This window comes from Chelon labrosus (genome assembly GCF_963514085.1).
Source record: "Chelon labrosus genome assembly, chromosome: 18".
NCBI lineage: Eukaryota > Metazoa > Chordata > Actinopteri > Mugiliformes > Mugilidae > Chelon > Chelon labrosus.
The window spans coordinates 21343889-21359598 of NC_140351.1; the positions used below are offsets into that span (position 1 = coordinate 21343889).

At 44.3% G+C, this 15710-nt stretch overlaps 1 protein-coding gene across 4 annotated transcripts in view; it reads left to right on the forward strand.

The window, feature by feature from the left end:
• Positions 1–15710, forward strand: part of arfgef1 (ADP-ribosylation factor guanine nucleotide-exchange factor 1 (brefeldin A-inhibited)) — a 50445-nt gene that overhangs the window by 21555 nt on the left and 13180 nt on the right. For 2 of the 4 annotated variants that reach the window (XM_084566431.1, XM_084566433.1), the window contains exons 3-16: positions 720–876; positions 1081–1227; positions 2681–2860; positions 3278–3331; positions 5388–5736; positions 7072–7197; positions 7940–8187; positions 8496–8629; positions 10656–10890; positions 11711–11810; positions 11943–12082; positions 12213–12321; positions 14555–14756; positions 14863–14974. In XM_084566431.1, coding sequence (XP_084422557.1) covers positions 720–876; positions 1081–1227; positions 2681–2860; positions 3278–3331; positions 5388–5736; positions 7072–7197; positions 7940–8187; positions 8496–8629; positions 10656–10890; positions 11711–11810; positions 11943–12082; positions 12213–12321; positions 14555–14756; positions 14863–14974 — 2293 coding nt within the window. Of the gene's footprint in view, positions 1–719; positions 877–1080; positions 1228–2680; positions 2861–2932; positions 5003–5387; positions 5737–7071; positions 7198–7939; positions 8188–8495; positions 8630–10655; positions 10891–11710; positions 11811–11942; positions 12083–12212; positions 12322–14554; positions 14757–14862; positions 14975–15710 lie in introns of those variants that run through there. The other 2 variants (XM_084566432.1, XM_084566434.1) reach the window with 2 other exon arrangements.

The window sequence follows — 15710 nt, forward strand, 5'->3', positions numbered from 1 at the left end:
ATAAACAATGCATCCCCCCCCCCCCCCCCCCCCCCCCCCCTCCTTCGCTATCTGTCTGCCGTTCTCCCTCCCTTCCTCCCCCCTCTGGCTCCCATTCTCTGTTCTTCTCTTATTCCAGCATGTGCGGTCTGGGCGTGGTGGCAGAGCTCGGGGATGCTGTAGAAACATGGCTGCTCAAAGCGGTCGTCTATATTTTATGTCCGTCTGGCTGGTTTTTTTAAAAATTCGGGGGAAAAAATGGCTGTGTCATTTGATGTAAGGTGTAGCTACTAGTCATGGGAGGGGTGGTGCTTTGTCAGCAAGAAAGCATGGCGAAGTCTGAGCCTGAATTACAAACCTCTGGGACCCTCCCTAAGAGAACTGAAGTTGAAAATTTAAAGCCGTAACTCAGGCACTATATTAAATTCAGTGTAATAAAGATTTTGTTACTCTGTGATTTCCCTCATGAGCAGGAAGCAGGGCAGGGCGATTTTATGATTAGCATGTTTAATGTCCTGTTCCAGCTGTAGGTAAAGAAGAGTTTGTCCTGCATAGTGAAACATACTGTTGCCAGCACTCTTTCATGTACTGTTAGTCATGCCTGCTTGTCAAGGAAGTGTGTGCGTGTCAGACTGACTTTTCAACCAAGTGACTCCGGCTGACAGACTGGATCCTGCATCTCACAGGCTCTCTCCATCTCTCTTCTTTTTTTTTTTTTCCTCTGCTTTGTTCCTCCCTAGTCCGCCCAGTGGAGACGGCAAATCGGGATCCAGCACTTTACCGCCAATCAAATCAAAGACCAACTTCATTGAAGCCGACAAGTACTTCTTGCCGTTTGAGCTGGCATGTCAGTCCAAATGTCCCCGCATCGTCATCACCTCGCTCGACTGTTTACAGGTCAGTGGCAGGACACGTCAGACTGCAGAGTCCCAAATGTTTGCATGAGTGTTTCTATATGGCGGCGCATTTTTATACCAGGGATCCTCCTTTGGGGAGCTTGGTTCTGTAGAAAACGTTCCAACTATAACGTCTACCAGGTAATTTTCTGAGGCATCACAAGTTGTGCTAACATGGTTTTCTGCATATGTGTCTGACTTGTAGAAGCTGATAGCATATGGCCACCTGACAGGCAGCGCCCCGGACAACACGGCCCCGGGCAAGAAACTCATCGACAGGATCATCGAGACCATCTGTGCTTGTTTCCAAGGACCACAGACTGATGAGGGCATACAGCTACAGATTATTAAGGTGTGCTTCATAGATCAGATACTTAACTGACTTTAGAGTGTTTAATTAGACATCTGTTATTCCTCAGACTGTTGTGTCACTTTGTCATGAAGTCAGTTTTATCAACATCTAAACAGTTGCCTGGATGTCTTTCGGTGGCGGCTGACAATCCTGCCTGACTGTTGTTTAATGCAGATATTTGTATGCCTTCATATGAAGAGGCATGTGTTTGGGTTGTACGTATCTACAAATGTACTTCTCATTTATGTTAATATCTTAGGAAAGCCTTGATGGAATTTCTTCAAATTTGGCTCAAATGTCCACTAGGACCCAGGGATGAGCCAGTTAGAATCTGGCGGTCCAAAGTTACTCTGATCTCATGTGTCCCATTGTTGTTATCTCAGGAATGCCTTCAGATGAAAGTCCTTGACTCAGCATGTTGTAATCTACAAATGTCTGATTGGATAAAAAGTGATTACATTTTCTGTCCGAAAGGTCAACAATCAACTTCACTGTGACATAATGTTATGCTGAAACCCTTTTTATTAAATTCCCTCCAAGTCTTCACTACGAATATTAAATGTGTGTGGACAAACGGGAGTAAGCAGCCCGACATACAAGTGATTCATGATTTATGTTGTGAATCAATATGCCATTTGAGAAAACTAGTTTAATCGCTCTGTGACTAAGAATAAGAATAAGAAAAACCTTTATTAGTCCCGCAATGGGGAAATTGACTATGTTAGATATACGATCATTTACAGAGAGAGTGTGAAGTGGAGGTTATTATACGCCGCTTTTCCCATCTTCCACATCAAAGTAAAGAGTGGAATAATATTAATAGAGACCGATTAAAGATCTGGCCCGAGAGGAGGCACATACAAAACACTTTTTTGATTCACTTAGATAAGCTTTTTATTTTTGTTCTGTTTCGTCACAATCGGTGGAGACTTAATTAGAAAATATTACCACTTGGGTTGAAGTGGACTCAAACTCTGTCCAGATTTCTGAATGTAGGCGGTGGTGGCTGGAAGCGTCAACACACGATTACTTTTACAAATAAAAACCACAACAGTCTTTGTTAAAGTTCTCCTTTCTTCGTTACATACTCGTGATTTTGACTAGATTTTTTATCATTTCAGCAGTTTGTGTCAAAGATCTTATAGTCCCTTTTTTGTGTTGCTGCACTGTGGGGAGTATCCTCTAAGGACATATACGTTTCAAACATTCTCACTAAGAATATGCTCACGTCGCTTCTTTAACTTGAAGTTCTGTCTTGTGGGTTTGATGTGTCAGTTTGACTTGGAAGACTTTCAGAAATAAGGGTGTCTTTTTTTCATGAAGAAATCTTAAGAGCTTGTATAGAGTGAATCAGGTGTTGATATACGTATATATTTTCGTATAACCTTCAGTAGCAGCGGTTCATCTCAGAGTTTCTGTCCTCCCTTGTGTGACTCTTTGCTCTTTCTTCCAGGCTCTGTTGACGGCGGTGACCTCCCAGCACATAGAAATCCACGAAGGCACCGTGCTGCAGGCCGTGCGCACGTGTTACAACATCTACCTGGCCAGCAAGAACCTCATCAACCAGACCACCGCCAAGGCCACGCTCACGCAGATGCTCAACGTCATCTTCGCGCGCATGGAGAATCAAGCAGTATGTTCAAACCCTGTGAAACACACAACTATGTTACGCGCAGAAGTGACGCAGACGGGGCAGCTCCTCTCGTGAGCCACTGTTGGATGAAAATTGGCCCCAAATTGTAGTTTTGAGAAATAAAATAAAAAAATCTAGGTGGTAAAAATACCACAACAAAAATGTAAAGCAGTTTTGGTATGCAGTCAGATTGGATTGTAATATAATGACATTAAATTCTGTGGAAGAGCTTTCTGCTCGGTGGTTTACTCAAACCACCTATTCCTGAGTTCATTGAACTGTTTGCTTTGTGTCCAGAGGGACATTTTAAGTGTTGCCTTCAAAAAAAAGCTTGCTCTAATGTCATCTTTTTCTTTTTGAATGACACTTTTCCCCTCCTCACCTGCCTCCCTCCCTCCCTTCCTTTTGGACACATAGCTTACAAATCACAAGCTATCTTGGTCTCTGGCCTCCAGAAAGCGTGACCGCCAGGTAAAGCGTGCAGGACTGCCGTGACATGCCTGATCAGAACTCTTAAACTCTTCTCTGTGTATCTGTGTTTGCGCATTAAGCTTCTTTTCCTCACCCATCCATGCACTCATCCGTTCTCTTCCTTTTGCTCCTGCACCGCACAGGAGCAGGTATGCCGTGTACTTACTTCTTCCACCATATGCTTGCTGTGGCTTTTGTTGACTTGCCTACGAATCATCTCGCTTTCCTGCACCACTTTACGTTTTAGCTTTATAATCACACCTCAGTGTGGGAAAAGTTTTACCATAGGTCCGCTACACTCTCATTCCTGACAGCTTTTTGTTATGCTTTCCTTCTCCCAAGACTAAATATGGTCGTTTTAAAAACAATGAGCGACTGTTATTCAGTCAGACACAGACGGGGAAATATAAGGCAGCAGTCACAGAGACAGAAGCAGACTTTGAGGCTATTGTTGTGTTGCCACTGCTTGTGCAGTGTTGTGCTGCTGCACAGGGAGATCGACTTTCTGTACGTGTGTGTAGATGTATCCTCCTGGCTGCAGCTCAGCGTGGTATGATCACACACACACACACACACACACGCTCTGTGTCTGTCTTGCACACCCTCACACAGCCTCCACTATCCGACTGAGGTGGCATTTAAATAATGAGCTTAGTTTGTTTGTGCAGCCTCGCCTGTCCCCTCCAGTCAAGCTGGCCCTGTTACCGTTGCTCATATTCAATACTAATCATTTCATTCAGAATGCTGCGTCACTGAAATCAGCGGGTTGCATTTAAATGTGACACTCTCATTTAATTAGAAGTGTGGAAGACGTAATGGGTTAAATACAAGGTGGCAGGAAACGCAGTTTTTGGTCTGCCCCGTGAAGGGAAAAATAAGAAATGTCATAAAGCAAATAGTATAATTAAGACTTGTGGCTACATATAGAGTCTACTTCACTGAATTCACATTAGCAATTAGTCTCCCCGCACTTGGCACATTCGTACTCTTAATTACAGCTGTATTCTGAGTGTGCTTTAGATGGAAATATCACCATATGTCATCATTGTTTTGTAAATGTGTCAATGCTGTTTATATTTTCATCTGTCACCACGTCCCCTTCAGCTGCTGTGCATTTTCTCTTCGAGTCATTCAAGTCTATAATTTGTGTGTTTTTTTGTTTTTTTTTAACCTTTTACTCTCTGCAAATCTACAAATGCACTTGGACTGCAAATGCACCACGGGCTGCTGTTAATTTAGCTTGGCTGAGAGATTTTCCACTGCTTGTAATTAATTTATTCTCTTTTCTGGAACTTGTGTTGGTGTTTGCTGTGAAACTATGACGTGTCTTAACCGTGCAGGTCATTTTCAGAATGAATCCTAATACGACCCGGTCCATAGGGTCCAGTCTAATATCTGCAGTGACGCAATATTAACCAGCACGTAACGGTTTAGCTCGGAACCATGTGCTAATGTCTTGTGACCCACTTTTTGGGCTCGTGACCTACCAAGCTTAAGCATAGCAACACTTTTTCCAGCACTCGCTATCTGAAGCAGTGGGAACACATGTCAGCCATGACACATCAGCCAGGCCATGGCTGTATGAGCCATTTTCCACCAGAAATGCCTTCCACCGGCAGCGGGCTGAAATAGACCCACTTCTCATGAGCCAGCATGAATCGATTCCGCAAAGTTTGTCTCATTTAGCAGCATGTTCTACTTCTCAGTGCATATTCATAAACATTTCCATTAGAATACACTTCTGATGTATGCTGACAAACTCTAGATATTTTTTTAAAAAAAAACTGCAGAGTGTAGGTGTCTTTTGTTCTCTGGAAGTGTTGTGGTTCTGCTTTGGGCTCAATGAGTCCTCAGGGAATGTAGCCAGGCTGATCAGACTTGAGTTTCTTTGCATATTCTTAATCTGTCCTTTTCTCTGTGTGTTTGTGTGTATGTGTGTGTTGCACGTGCCTGTTCTCCACAAACGCTTTTGCCGTTCCTTGTATGTGTCGTCTGCGTACGTGTGTTTTGTTTTTTATTTTTGTGCATGTGTGTGTGTCTCGCACCCTTGGCGCAGCTGCAGGAAGCGAAACAGCAGGAGAGAGAGCGGCACCGGCAGCACTCCCCGGTCACCCAGCACACCGAGCCAGACTCCCCGCAGCTGCAGACTCACCCTCACCCGCCGGCCAAGGGCCCGACACAGGAGGCCAACGGGCCCGTCAGCCCCGCGACTCCCAGCATCACCATCCCATCCACCCCGTCCACCCCCTCCACTCCGGCCCCGGAGTGCAGCAGCAGGTCTGTGTCCGGGGAGCAGGGGGAGCAGGGCCCAGCCTACGAGAACCCGGAGCCGGAAAATGGTTCGGATTACTGCGCAACAGAAAACGAACAGACTGAGGCAGACCAAGCCACGGCGGCAGCTCAGAGTAAGAGTGCTCACGAGGAAAATCAGTTTACATTTTGTCTACCAAAAGGCATGGACAACGATAATACCAGTACCAGTAAACAGCGTAACCACTTCACCCCTCACATTAAGTGACCTGTGAAACCATCTTTTGACCAAATATCCTGTTTTCAACAAGAAACCAATCAGAAATATCCTCACAGATACATTTAATTTAACTGCAGCTTTAATCTCATTGGACTCGCACTTGATTAACAGCCAAAGGAAGGCTCGGATGACACATTGTAAACATGTGTACAGCATTATGTTCGTTCTTGGCTCCTGTTTTTACAGATAGAAGACAAGTCGACATTTTGTGAAATTTAATGCAAAGATAAAAAAGCAGCCAGCGTTTGATGTCGCAAGCATTTGATGCCGCATCCAGTACTACAAAGGCTTCTTCAGTGAGAAGGCTGGTGTAGAATATGAAGAGGAGAATGGAAAATGTCTCCCAGCAACGTTCAGTACTTTTACACGCACACTAATATTCTGCTATTATTCTGAACATGAAGATATTTGATGCGGGTATTATAAACAGCACATTATGTTTGGATATAGCAAATTAAGGCTTTTTTTGAATGTAGCATTTTCCTATTAAGACGTGTGAGATATGCAGATATTATCCAGGGTCAAGTGTGCAGTGCATTCAGAATGAGTGTCTCCATTGGGGTTCTTCCTGCAGTTTTTTTTTTTGTTTTTTTGTTTTTTTTTTTAAAGCACTCGGCCTCTTGCCATGTGCGTTGGTCACAAAGCAGGCAAAAGTTTGCTCGGGTGGACAAATGCCAAAAGAAAAGGCCTGATTTCTTCTCAGAAGGAAAACACGTAAATTTAGACAGCTTTTCTAGAAGATAGTTGAAGGAATGAAAGAGGCACCAAAGGGTTGGCGGATTGATTTCCAGCCCCCTGCAGTTATCGAAGAGTTCATGGGCCAGACGCTGAACTCAAAGTTACTCCCAAGGCGAGCACTAGCAGGCGAGCGTCTTTCATGGCCACAACAGTGGTTTGTGAATGAACGGGTAAATTACTGAACTGTCAATGTAGAAAACAGCCATATAAGTGTTGGGCATTTACCATATCACACAGCTAAATAAGTCCGCCACTGATTGCATATAAACTGGAGTATCAATGGATTATTAATTTTCATCATCCAATAGTTTTAGAGTAAATTCCAGAATGTTTTTTGCACGTAGACTTTGTGACTGTATACACGGCACAGAAAGCTCTATGCTTATAGCACAGTATGTCCACTAAAGTGTGCACCTTTTACTTCTTTGGAAAGAATCCCTGTGTGTATTTAAAATCAATGTGTGCTTTTCAGATGCAGCAGCCCAGCAGCATGCAGAGGCAGGCGAGGAGGAGGATCAGGACACCCCAAACTACGAGGAGAAAGCCCAGGAAATAGTCCAGAGTATTCTGCAGGAGGTGGTCAATACTGTAGCAGGAGGTGAGATACGGTCTGCACAGTGTGCTGTAAATAAGATGGTCTTTTATATTTTAACGGTACTGGCTAATTATGCGCTGAGAAACCTGAGCTAGCAGCTCCCACAACAGGGAGCTCCGCAGCCTGCTTCCACTTTGCTCCCATTTGTTTACTCTCCTTAACATTTCTGCAGAATACATTCTTGCGCATGAAATTTCTCCTCTCATTATTTCCACACCCTTTTCTTAAATGCATATGGGAAAGCAAAGAGATGCACTTTACATATGTTACAAGTTGCACCTCAGATGACAGGCTTTTAGACCTGAGAGTTTGTTACAGAAGTTCCTACACCACACTACACTGTAATTTTAGGTCATGTCAAGCTCCCCGATGCTGACAAGAAGGCACAGCACTCTTTCTTTGTGTGCTTTTTAAAAGCCACTGTTTTTCTATGGCAGCAAGGAAGCTTTATTGTACACACAAAAGAATAGTGCCGAAATACACTCTTACCCTTGGGCAGCGATTTCACAAACAACCATTAAAGGTCGAGAGGGAGATTGAGCAGAGATGCACTCTGTCATCTTCTCAGAACCTGAAAGTTCTCTTTGAGGCTGTTAAACATCCTGTTTGCTGTTGTGCCACTGTCACGTTCTCCTTTTCTACACGATCGGAACACCTCCATCCGACAGTTTCGTGTTCCTTTGCTCCGCATAGAGGATCTTTTCGTGTCCCCATGTTGAGACCAGACCTCAATCCCTCTCCACAGGTCACTGCCTGGACCCAGCAAACCTCTGCTCTGACACTAAGGAGCCGGGTGGCGAGGGCGAGCCGGCGGAGTCGGAGCCGGCCGAAGCGGTGACGGAGGGCACCCAGAGTTCACTGGAGGACGAGGGCACCCTGGGGAGCGACAGCGAGCACGTCCACGCCAACGGCATCCCCGGCACACCTATTTCTGCTAGCTTCACCCCCTCGCTGCCCGACGACAGGCTGTCTGTCTCATCCACTGACACTCAGGTGAGGGATGGACCAAGTTTTCCTGTCTTGGTTTCTTACACTTCGTAAAATGCGCTTTTGAGTACTTCTCAAATTAAACCAGTTGAATGTGGTGAATACGTTTCCTTGATGTTTTATATATTCATCGTTTTTCATCCAGCTTCTGCAGTTTGATTGCAGTCCTTAATGATCATCAATCTAATAGACCTGGAGGCTTATAATCACACACTGTTTATGTTAAGTAGACTAGAGGATGTGAGATCCGTGAAAGAAGAAGTTGGTTTCTAACTGCATACTTCCCTTTTTTTTCTGTTTTAATGTCTCTGCAGGAATCAGGAGCAGCACCAGGCCAGCCACCAGGTGCTAAATTCTCCCACATACTCCAGAAAGATGCCTTCCTTGTCTTTCGCTCACTCTGCAAGCTGTCCATGAAGCCGCTGTCAGATGGGCCACCTGATCCGAAGTAAGAACCTTTCCCTCGGTTGAAGATTGTGACTGCTACGTTAGATTTCAGCTCCTTTGAAAGCGCTGGCATTTTAAATGCCATGATGCGGAATATGTAGACATGAGTTGAGGGAAATGTGTGTAAGAATGTTTGCTGCAAGTTTTAGCTGTTAAACGTGTGGTATTTGTGGTTAAAGAGGAATGAAACATCAATTATCAGCGAATAAAATAGTTGCCAATGAATTTTCATCACTGCAGCCCGAATCGAGTACAAAGAAAAATCACATTTGACATCCCTCATCTCAGACAAATGCTGATCGTAACTGTTGTTGCCCTAAAACCTAGTTAACAGTGGAGGAACATTCTATTACATTTTGTTGACAACATGTAATTGTTCATTCACAAGTTTATGTGTTGTAAGTGTAAGACGTGAGTCATGGTTTAAAATTAGGATTGCTCCGGTGATAAATGGTGTCAAATGGTGATGAAGGAGACAATGAGGCATCCCTCAGCATTGTCTGAATCACTTCCTGGTTTCCAGAGGCTCAGAATCCCCTTTTAAATGCTTCCCTTTTTTTCCCCCAAAGCAGCTGAAAGTGGGAGAGAATAATTGGATTTTGGCCTCCGTTTAATATGTCTTCTGACCATGTTCTGGTTTGTCAAAATAGAGGCATCTGATTGGCCTGCCCTGATAGCTGTAGCTTTTGCGAGAACTAAATTTCCTGCATCTGGTTTTCTGCGTAAAATTCAATTCACAGTCTGCTGGGCGACTTTGAGATTGGTTTGTTTACTTTTCTATCTTCTTAATCTTCAGTCAGTTTTGTCAGCTCATGCCAGTGAAGCGTGATCTTTGCATAGCTTTTGATTTTAATGTGTTGGGAACTTGAGAGAGAGAGAGAGAGAGAGAGAGAGAGAGAAGTGTGTGCTGTGTTTGTGATGAAGGCCACGTCAATTACCTCCACCCTGATGTGCTGTGTCAGTGTCAGACAGAAACCTTTTACCCTCCCATCAAGGCTGTTCTGCCGGATGTTTCACTCTCTGTCACACTCGCACCACAGCACACACAGTGAGCAGTTGCATTATTATCATCTTCACCATCAGAAACCACTTCTGGAGCCTGGCAGTGGAAGAGAACATACAAATCTACTCTGGAAGGCTCATTATCAGATTGACTAACCCGCATCTTCTTTTTTTTAATGGAGAGTTTGGGTTAAGATGAAGGGAGCTGCCTTTGTTGCTGCAACTTTGATGTTGCAACTTGCTTTTTAAACGTGTTGAAATGTCTTATTTCATTTTCTTTTTTGTCTCTCCTGTTTCTGTTGCTTGTTTTCAATTTGAAGCACTTTGTAACTTTACCGGCGATGGGTTTCATTGTTGATCACATTGCTTCTGAGTTGGTTGCGTAATTAGGCCACTAATCATGCTTATTGAAGGCAGGATTGCATAATTGTGGTGCAGGAACATTAACAGAGGAAAATGATTTCTGTAGACACCGTGGGATGATCCACAGAGGCCCCTCCCATCAACCCATAGCACCCAAAGGCCCCCACTAACAACGTTCTGTTGCCAGACAAAACAGGACACCCTCAGAAAGTAGCCAAACGATCTTTTGAGATCCTGTCCTTCGGTCCTGCTGCTGCAGAAAAACATACCAGACGAGCTGAGGCTCAACACGTAGCAGAACTTTGATTGAGTTGCCCGTGCATTTCTTTGAAGGCTGCTGAAGGTTTTAACTTTCTAACGCTGAGACACGGCTTGATGTGGTCTCACTGTGCATTACATTTACTTTATGGTTGAACTCCGCTTGAAGGAGAGATAATCTCACTTCGACATGCTTGGTTTTAAGTGAGACTCCTTTCCGTTCCATGGCTGAATCTGTTGCGTGACTGAAATGTTAATCAAATCATTCATAAGCAGGTGGCTGGTTCACTTTATCAACTCCTTCCCTTCTGAAAAATACAGGCATGGTGGTGTTCTTCTGAACTTCACATCATCACATTTTACACCAGTGCTCTGAACTTCTTCCCGTTCTCTCCCTGCTTCAGATCCCACGAGCTGCGGTCGAAGGTCTTGTCCCTCCAGCTGCTGCTGTCCATCCTGCAGAACGCCGGGCCCATTTTCAAGACCAACGAGATGTTCATAAACGCCATCAAGCAATACCTGTGCGTGGCCCTGTCCAAGAATGGAGTCTCCTCCGTGCCTGAGGTCTTTGAACTCTCCCTCTCCATTTTCCTCACCCTGCTGTCCCACTTCAAGACGCACCTCAAGATGCAGATCGAGGTAACGCGTTTGCTTTTGTTAACCTGCCGCGAAACGTGCGGTTTTGGTGTGAGAATGTGCCGCTTTCTCTGCTGCCAGCCGCACGCATAAAACACGAAATTAAATATTTACAGGCCTTTACTGACTTTGTCTTGCAATTTTTTTCAGCTTTATTTTTATTCCGATATACAGGCAAAACCTGATGAACTAGTTGGCTGAGTGTAGTAGCTATATTTATGTCTCCACTCACCGTTTCGTGGTGGAAACACAGAGACAGTTTCACACCTTCTCTGGCAGCTGACAGTCTGGAAATTGGAAACAGGAAATTAACAAATAAAGTAGGAAAGTGAGGACAAATGTATTAATAGCGACACATAATCACAGCCTGCTTTTATCACAGACTTTTTTCTTGGATGTACTTCTCTTTCACAACAATCTAAGTTTATATTACATAGTTGTACAACATCTATTTTCTCCCTGCTGAACACCACATACAGTGTGTTTTGATACTGACACTATTTCTGAGCGCAGCAGGCGTCTTGACACAAATGATATATGGGGCTTTTCTGCTGTAACAGTGTTCCACCTCAGTTGAGTCACACTGTTATAAGGTTCCTGTTGCCTACAGTTTGTTCTTCTGTCTGAGCTGGTACCAGGCTCCTAACACATGACCTCCCTCCCCGCTGCTATATTTGTTGTGTCGACTCAAGGGAAATCATGCGGGCTCCCGGAGAATTACAGGTTTTTTGTTTTTTTTGGGGGGGGGATTACGCTGGCAGCTTGTGGTGTTTCTGCCTCTCCTCTTGCGTGGCTCACGCTGTCCCGTGGCCCCTCTCTGCAGGTGTTCTTCAAAGAGATCTTCCTGTACATTCTCGAGACGTCCACGAGCTCCTACGACCACAAGTGGATGGTCATACAAACCCTCACTAGAATATGTGCAGGTTTGTGCCTCTGTTTTCGTGAATCCTCTATTTGATCACATCGTAATTGCTGAAATATACCTTTGACCAATATACCTTTGTAAAAGCAGCCAGTTTTAATTCATGTATCCTGACTCCATCTGTCTGTTTCAGATGCCCAGAGTGTGGTGGACATCTACGTGAACTACGATTGTGACTTGAATGCTGCTAACATATTTGAACGGTTGGTCAACGACCTCTCGAAAATTGCCCAGGGACGTGGAGGTCATGAGCTTGGCACAACACCACTACAGGTTTTTTTTTTATTATTATTTTACTTTCCCCCCCCCTCAAACATTTCATACTGCCCTACTGAGGTTGCAGTATTTATTCTGTTAGTTTTTTTTTTTTTTTTTTACAGTTTCCTTTCTTACCCCCCTCTAGGAGCTGACCCTAAGAAAGAAAGGCCTTGAATGTCTAGTGTCCATCCTGAAGTGTATGGTGGAATGGAGTAAGGATCAATACGTCAACCCCAATTCCCAGACCAGCCTCGGTGAGACGCTGATGCAATTTATCAAAACCACCTGGCAGGCCCGATCTGAATACATGACACAGGGAAATGATGGGTTCTCCTCATTCTAATTCTTCTCACTGATCAAATGTTTGTTCTGTAAACTCATCGGTGTCAGAGTTGGTGTTTGTCTTTTAGTTGGGGTTAAACCAAGAGCGACTAACTGCGCACAGAGTAAACATTTAATGTTGAGCTACTTGTCCCATCAGTCCAAGGTGAATCGAACTCTGAGGAAACTATACGCACTATATTCTGCATAAGAATCGAGACACAGTCCTCTGGTGTAACTGGCCTTTTCAGAAGTTTTAATGTACATCTTTAGTGTAAATGAAGGCGATACCTACTGGAATTATTCAGGTGTGTGCAGTTTAATGCTTAGTTACTGTGCTCATAAAAATCCAGAGAGTTGCTTCTCCTTAATAGTCTGTTGGGGATTGAATTTATATAGTGTGAGACAGTCAAGGTTAAAAGTACTCTTTCCCTATACAGTCTGGTCTTGGCAGCAGTTCATCACTGAGGTTAACTGGTGTTTGTGATAAAGCTTCGTATCCATCAGCCAGGCTCCAATCAGTTGTAGAATTGACAGTTGGCATTCATTAGAGAAGCTACTACTCCAAGAAGGAAAGAGAGCGTTCATCAGCTCAGCTCCAGCCAGACGAGGCGGCGAGATAACATGCCCAGAGGCCAGCGCAGACGGGCTAATCCAGGCGGTTTAGTGCTTAAAAAAAATATAATTTAAAAAAGAGGGATACCTTAGGCCGAGCTGTAACGAAACGCCCATTCATGACATGCAGAGCACATCCTGTGTGTGGGACTGGCCCCTGGGTCTTCTGCACACTGGAGGATTTCTGTTGTTTGCCCAAGGAGGAGCTCAAAAAGTGCAACTTTGCGGAAAAAGACTGGAAAGATATCCCAGAAGCCCCTGGAACTATCCACAGGCTAACCTCTGGCTCAAGCTGTCAAGGCTAAGCAGCAGAAGCAGCTGTGTTCACTCACAGGGATTTGATTCTGCCAAAACCTATGACAGCTCATTAGTAGTCCCGCAGCAGCTCATAGGTTAGTATTTGAATTTTGTTAAATCTGACCTCTTGGCTGCTTGGGGTTTTTTAGACGAAAACTATTTTCTCCTTCACACAATGGCTTCTCAATATGACTTGTGGTTACAAATCATTGAATTGTCAAGTGCATACTAGTGTTACAGCGAAATATATTACATCCATTCTTCTGTCGTTTCCTCCCCTTTCTGGATCAAAGCAAGAGCAGGTAAAAGTTGAACAGTTTGGAGTGTTTGCTAGAATGTGTTGTGATGAAAACTGCTCGTTTTAAGCCTGTCGCGTCTGTAGCTTTAGACGGTTTTGTACTAGTGTTGCATTTTATTACTTAGGTTGTAACCAAAACCTTGTTTGCATTTACTTAAACTAATGATAGCAACTTTTTTTTTTTTGTGAACACTAAATCCTGCTTGTTGATCTTATGGGACTGTTATATTCATTTTCCCCTCCTCCCCCTCCTCCTCCTCCTCCCTGCCCATCTGTATTCCTCCACCTTTTCCACTCTGCTCTGTAAGTCTGAGTACTGGAAGCACACTGCCAGCTCACATTACCGCGACACCGTCCTGAATGTTTTAAAGAGTTTCCGATGGGTAATCAGACGCCTCGCTGTAGCGCAGGGTTACAGGGTGGACTCGCTCCAGTAACAGCGGCAGATCCCAGAGTTTGCTTACAAAAACACCTCTCTTGGCCTCAGAGCTCTGGCTGCTTCCCCTACGCCTGCCTGGAGCTTTTTAGATAACCCGCCTTTTATATTATCCTCCTCTGCAGCCCTGCCTTGCACCTGCTCTGTGTGTCTGTGAGAATAAATGATTGTTTCTGGAATTTATTAGGCCGTGTGCGCATGTGTGTGATGCCTGTGTTCTCCCCCCTCTCCTGCCAACAACAATCATTAAGAAGACCTCGGGGTCATTTAGCCCTGTGTTGCAGTTTCCTTTTTAAATTACTAAAGTTTCTCTCCCACAGTCAGTAGCTCCAAGTTAGCTCATATTTTAAGCCTCTGGGCTGTTTGTGCCAGAGTTTCAATTAAAGACCCTCACCTTTATGAGGGTTTCGGGGTGTTGCTCCTAAGAGTAACTACAGAACACTTGGCTTATTTCTACCCATCTATCATTCCTCCTTCTGGTTATCTGGTGTTTTTATTTATTTATTTTTTTGCTCCCTAGGCCAAGAGAAACCATTGGAGCAGGAGAGCACAGAGACCAAGGCCCCGGAGACCATAAACCGCTATGGGAGCATTAACTCACTGGACTCCACAGCCTCATCCGGCATTGGAAGCTACAGCACACAGATGTCAGGTACCGACAACCCTGAGCAGTTCGAGGTCCTCAAACAGCAAAAGGAGATCATCGAGCAGGGCATCGACCTGTAAGTGTTGCTACGAGAACGTAAATGAATCAATCTACGCTGTTGTTATTGTGATTTTGCGTCACCTACAATAGTTTTTTTTTTTTTTGTCTCGAATTTTACATAGGTTCAACAAGAAACCAAAGAGAGGAATACAGTACCTTCAAGAGCAAGGCATGCTGGGTACGACCCCGGAGGACCTTGCTCAGTTTTTGCACCAAGAAGAGAGGCTTGATTCGGTAATGAGGCGTTCTGTTCTTGTTCATCATATTCAAGGCTTTTCAAAATCACAGAGCTGCTATATGGCTCACATCACGATATTACCACATATAGCTATCAGCCACAACATTAAAACCACTGTCAGGAAGAGTAAATTACATTAACCATCATGTACAATACAATCCAATGTTCTGCTGGGAAACTTTTGGACCTGGCATTCATGTGGATGTTACTTAGACATGTACCACCCACTTAGACCAGACCAGGCACCCCCACCCCATAGCAATGACACTCCTTGATGGCAGCAGCCATCCCCAGTAGCATGCAGCCTGACACAACTCAAAAAACATGAAAAACAGCGCAATTTGTTGACCTGGCCTTCAAATTGACTAGATCTAAAACTGATCAAGTATCTATGGGATGATCCACAGAGGCCTCTCCCCTCAACCCATAGGACCCACACTGATAACATTCCACTGCCAGACACCATAGGACACCCTCAGAAGGCACGTGTCCATTCTCTGATGAGTCACAACTGTTTTGGAGGCACAAGGGACAATATTAGGAGGTCATAATGTTATGCCTGGTCTGTATATTTTGTTACAGGTTGTTGGCATGTCAACCTGAGGATGCACAAACCACACAGCTAATCTCAGATCAGGTGCACTGATCCCATGATCCTTCCTCATGCAGAGGTCCAGAACAATAGGCAGCTTACTCAACTGCAGTATATCTCTTTTGTGGTGTTTGATTTGG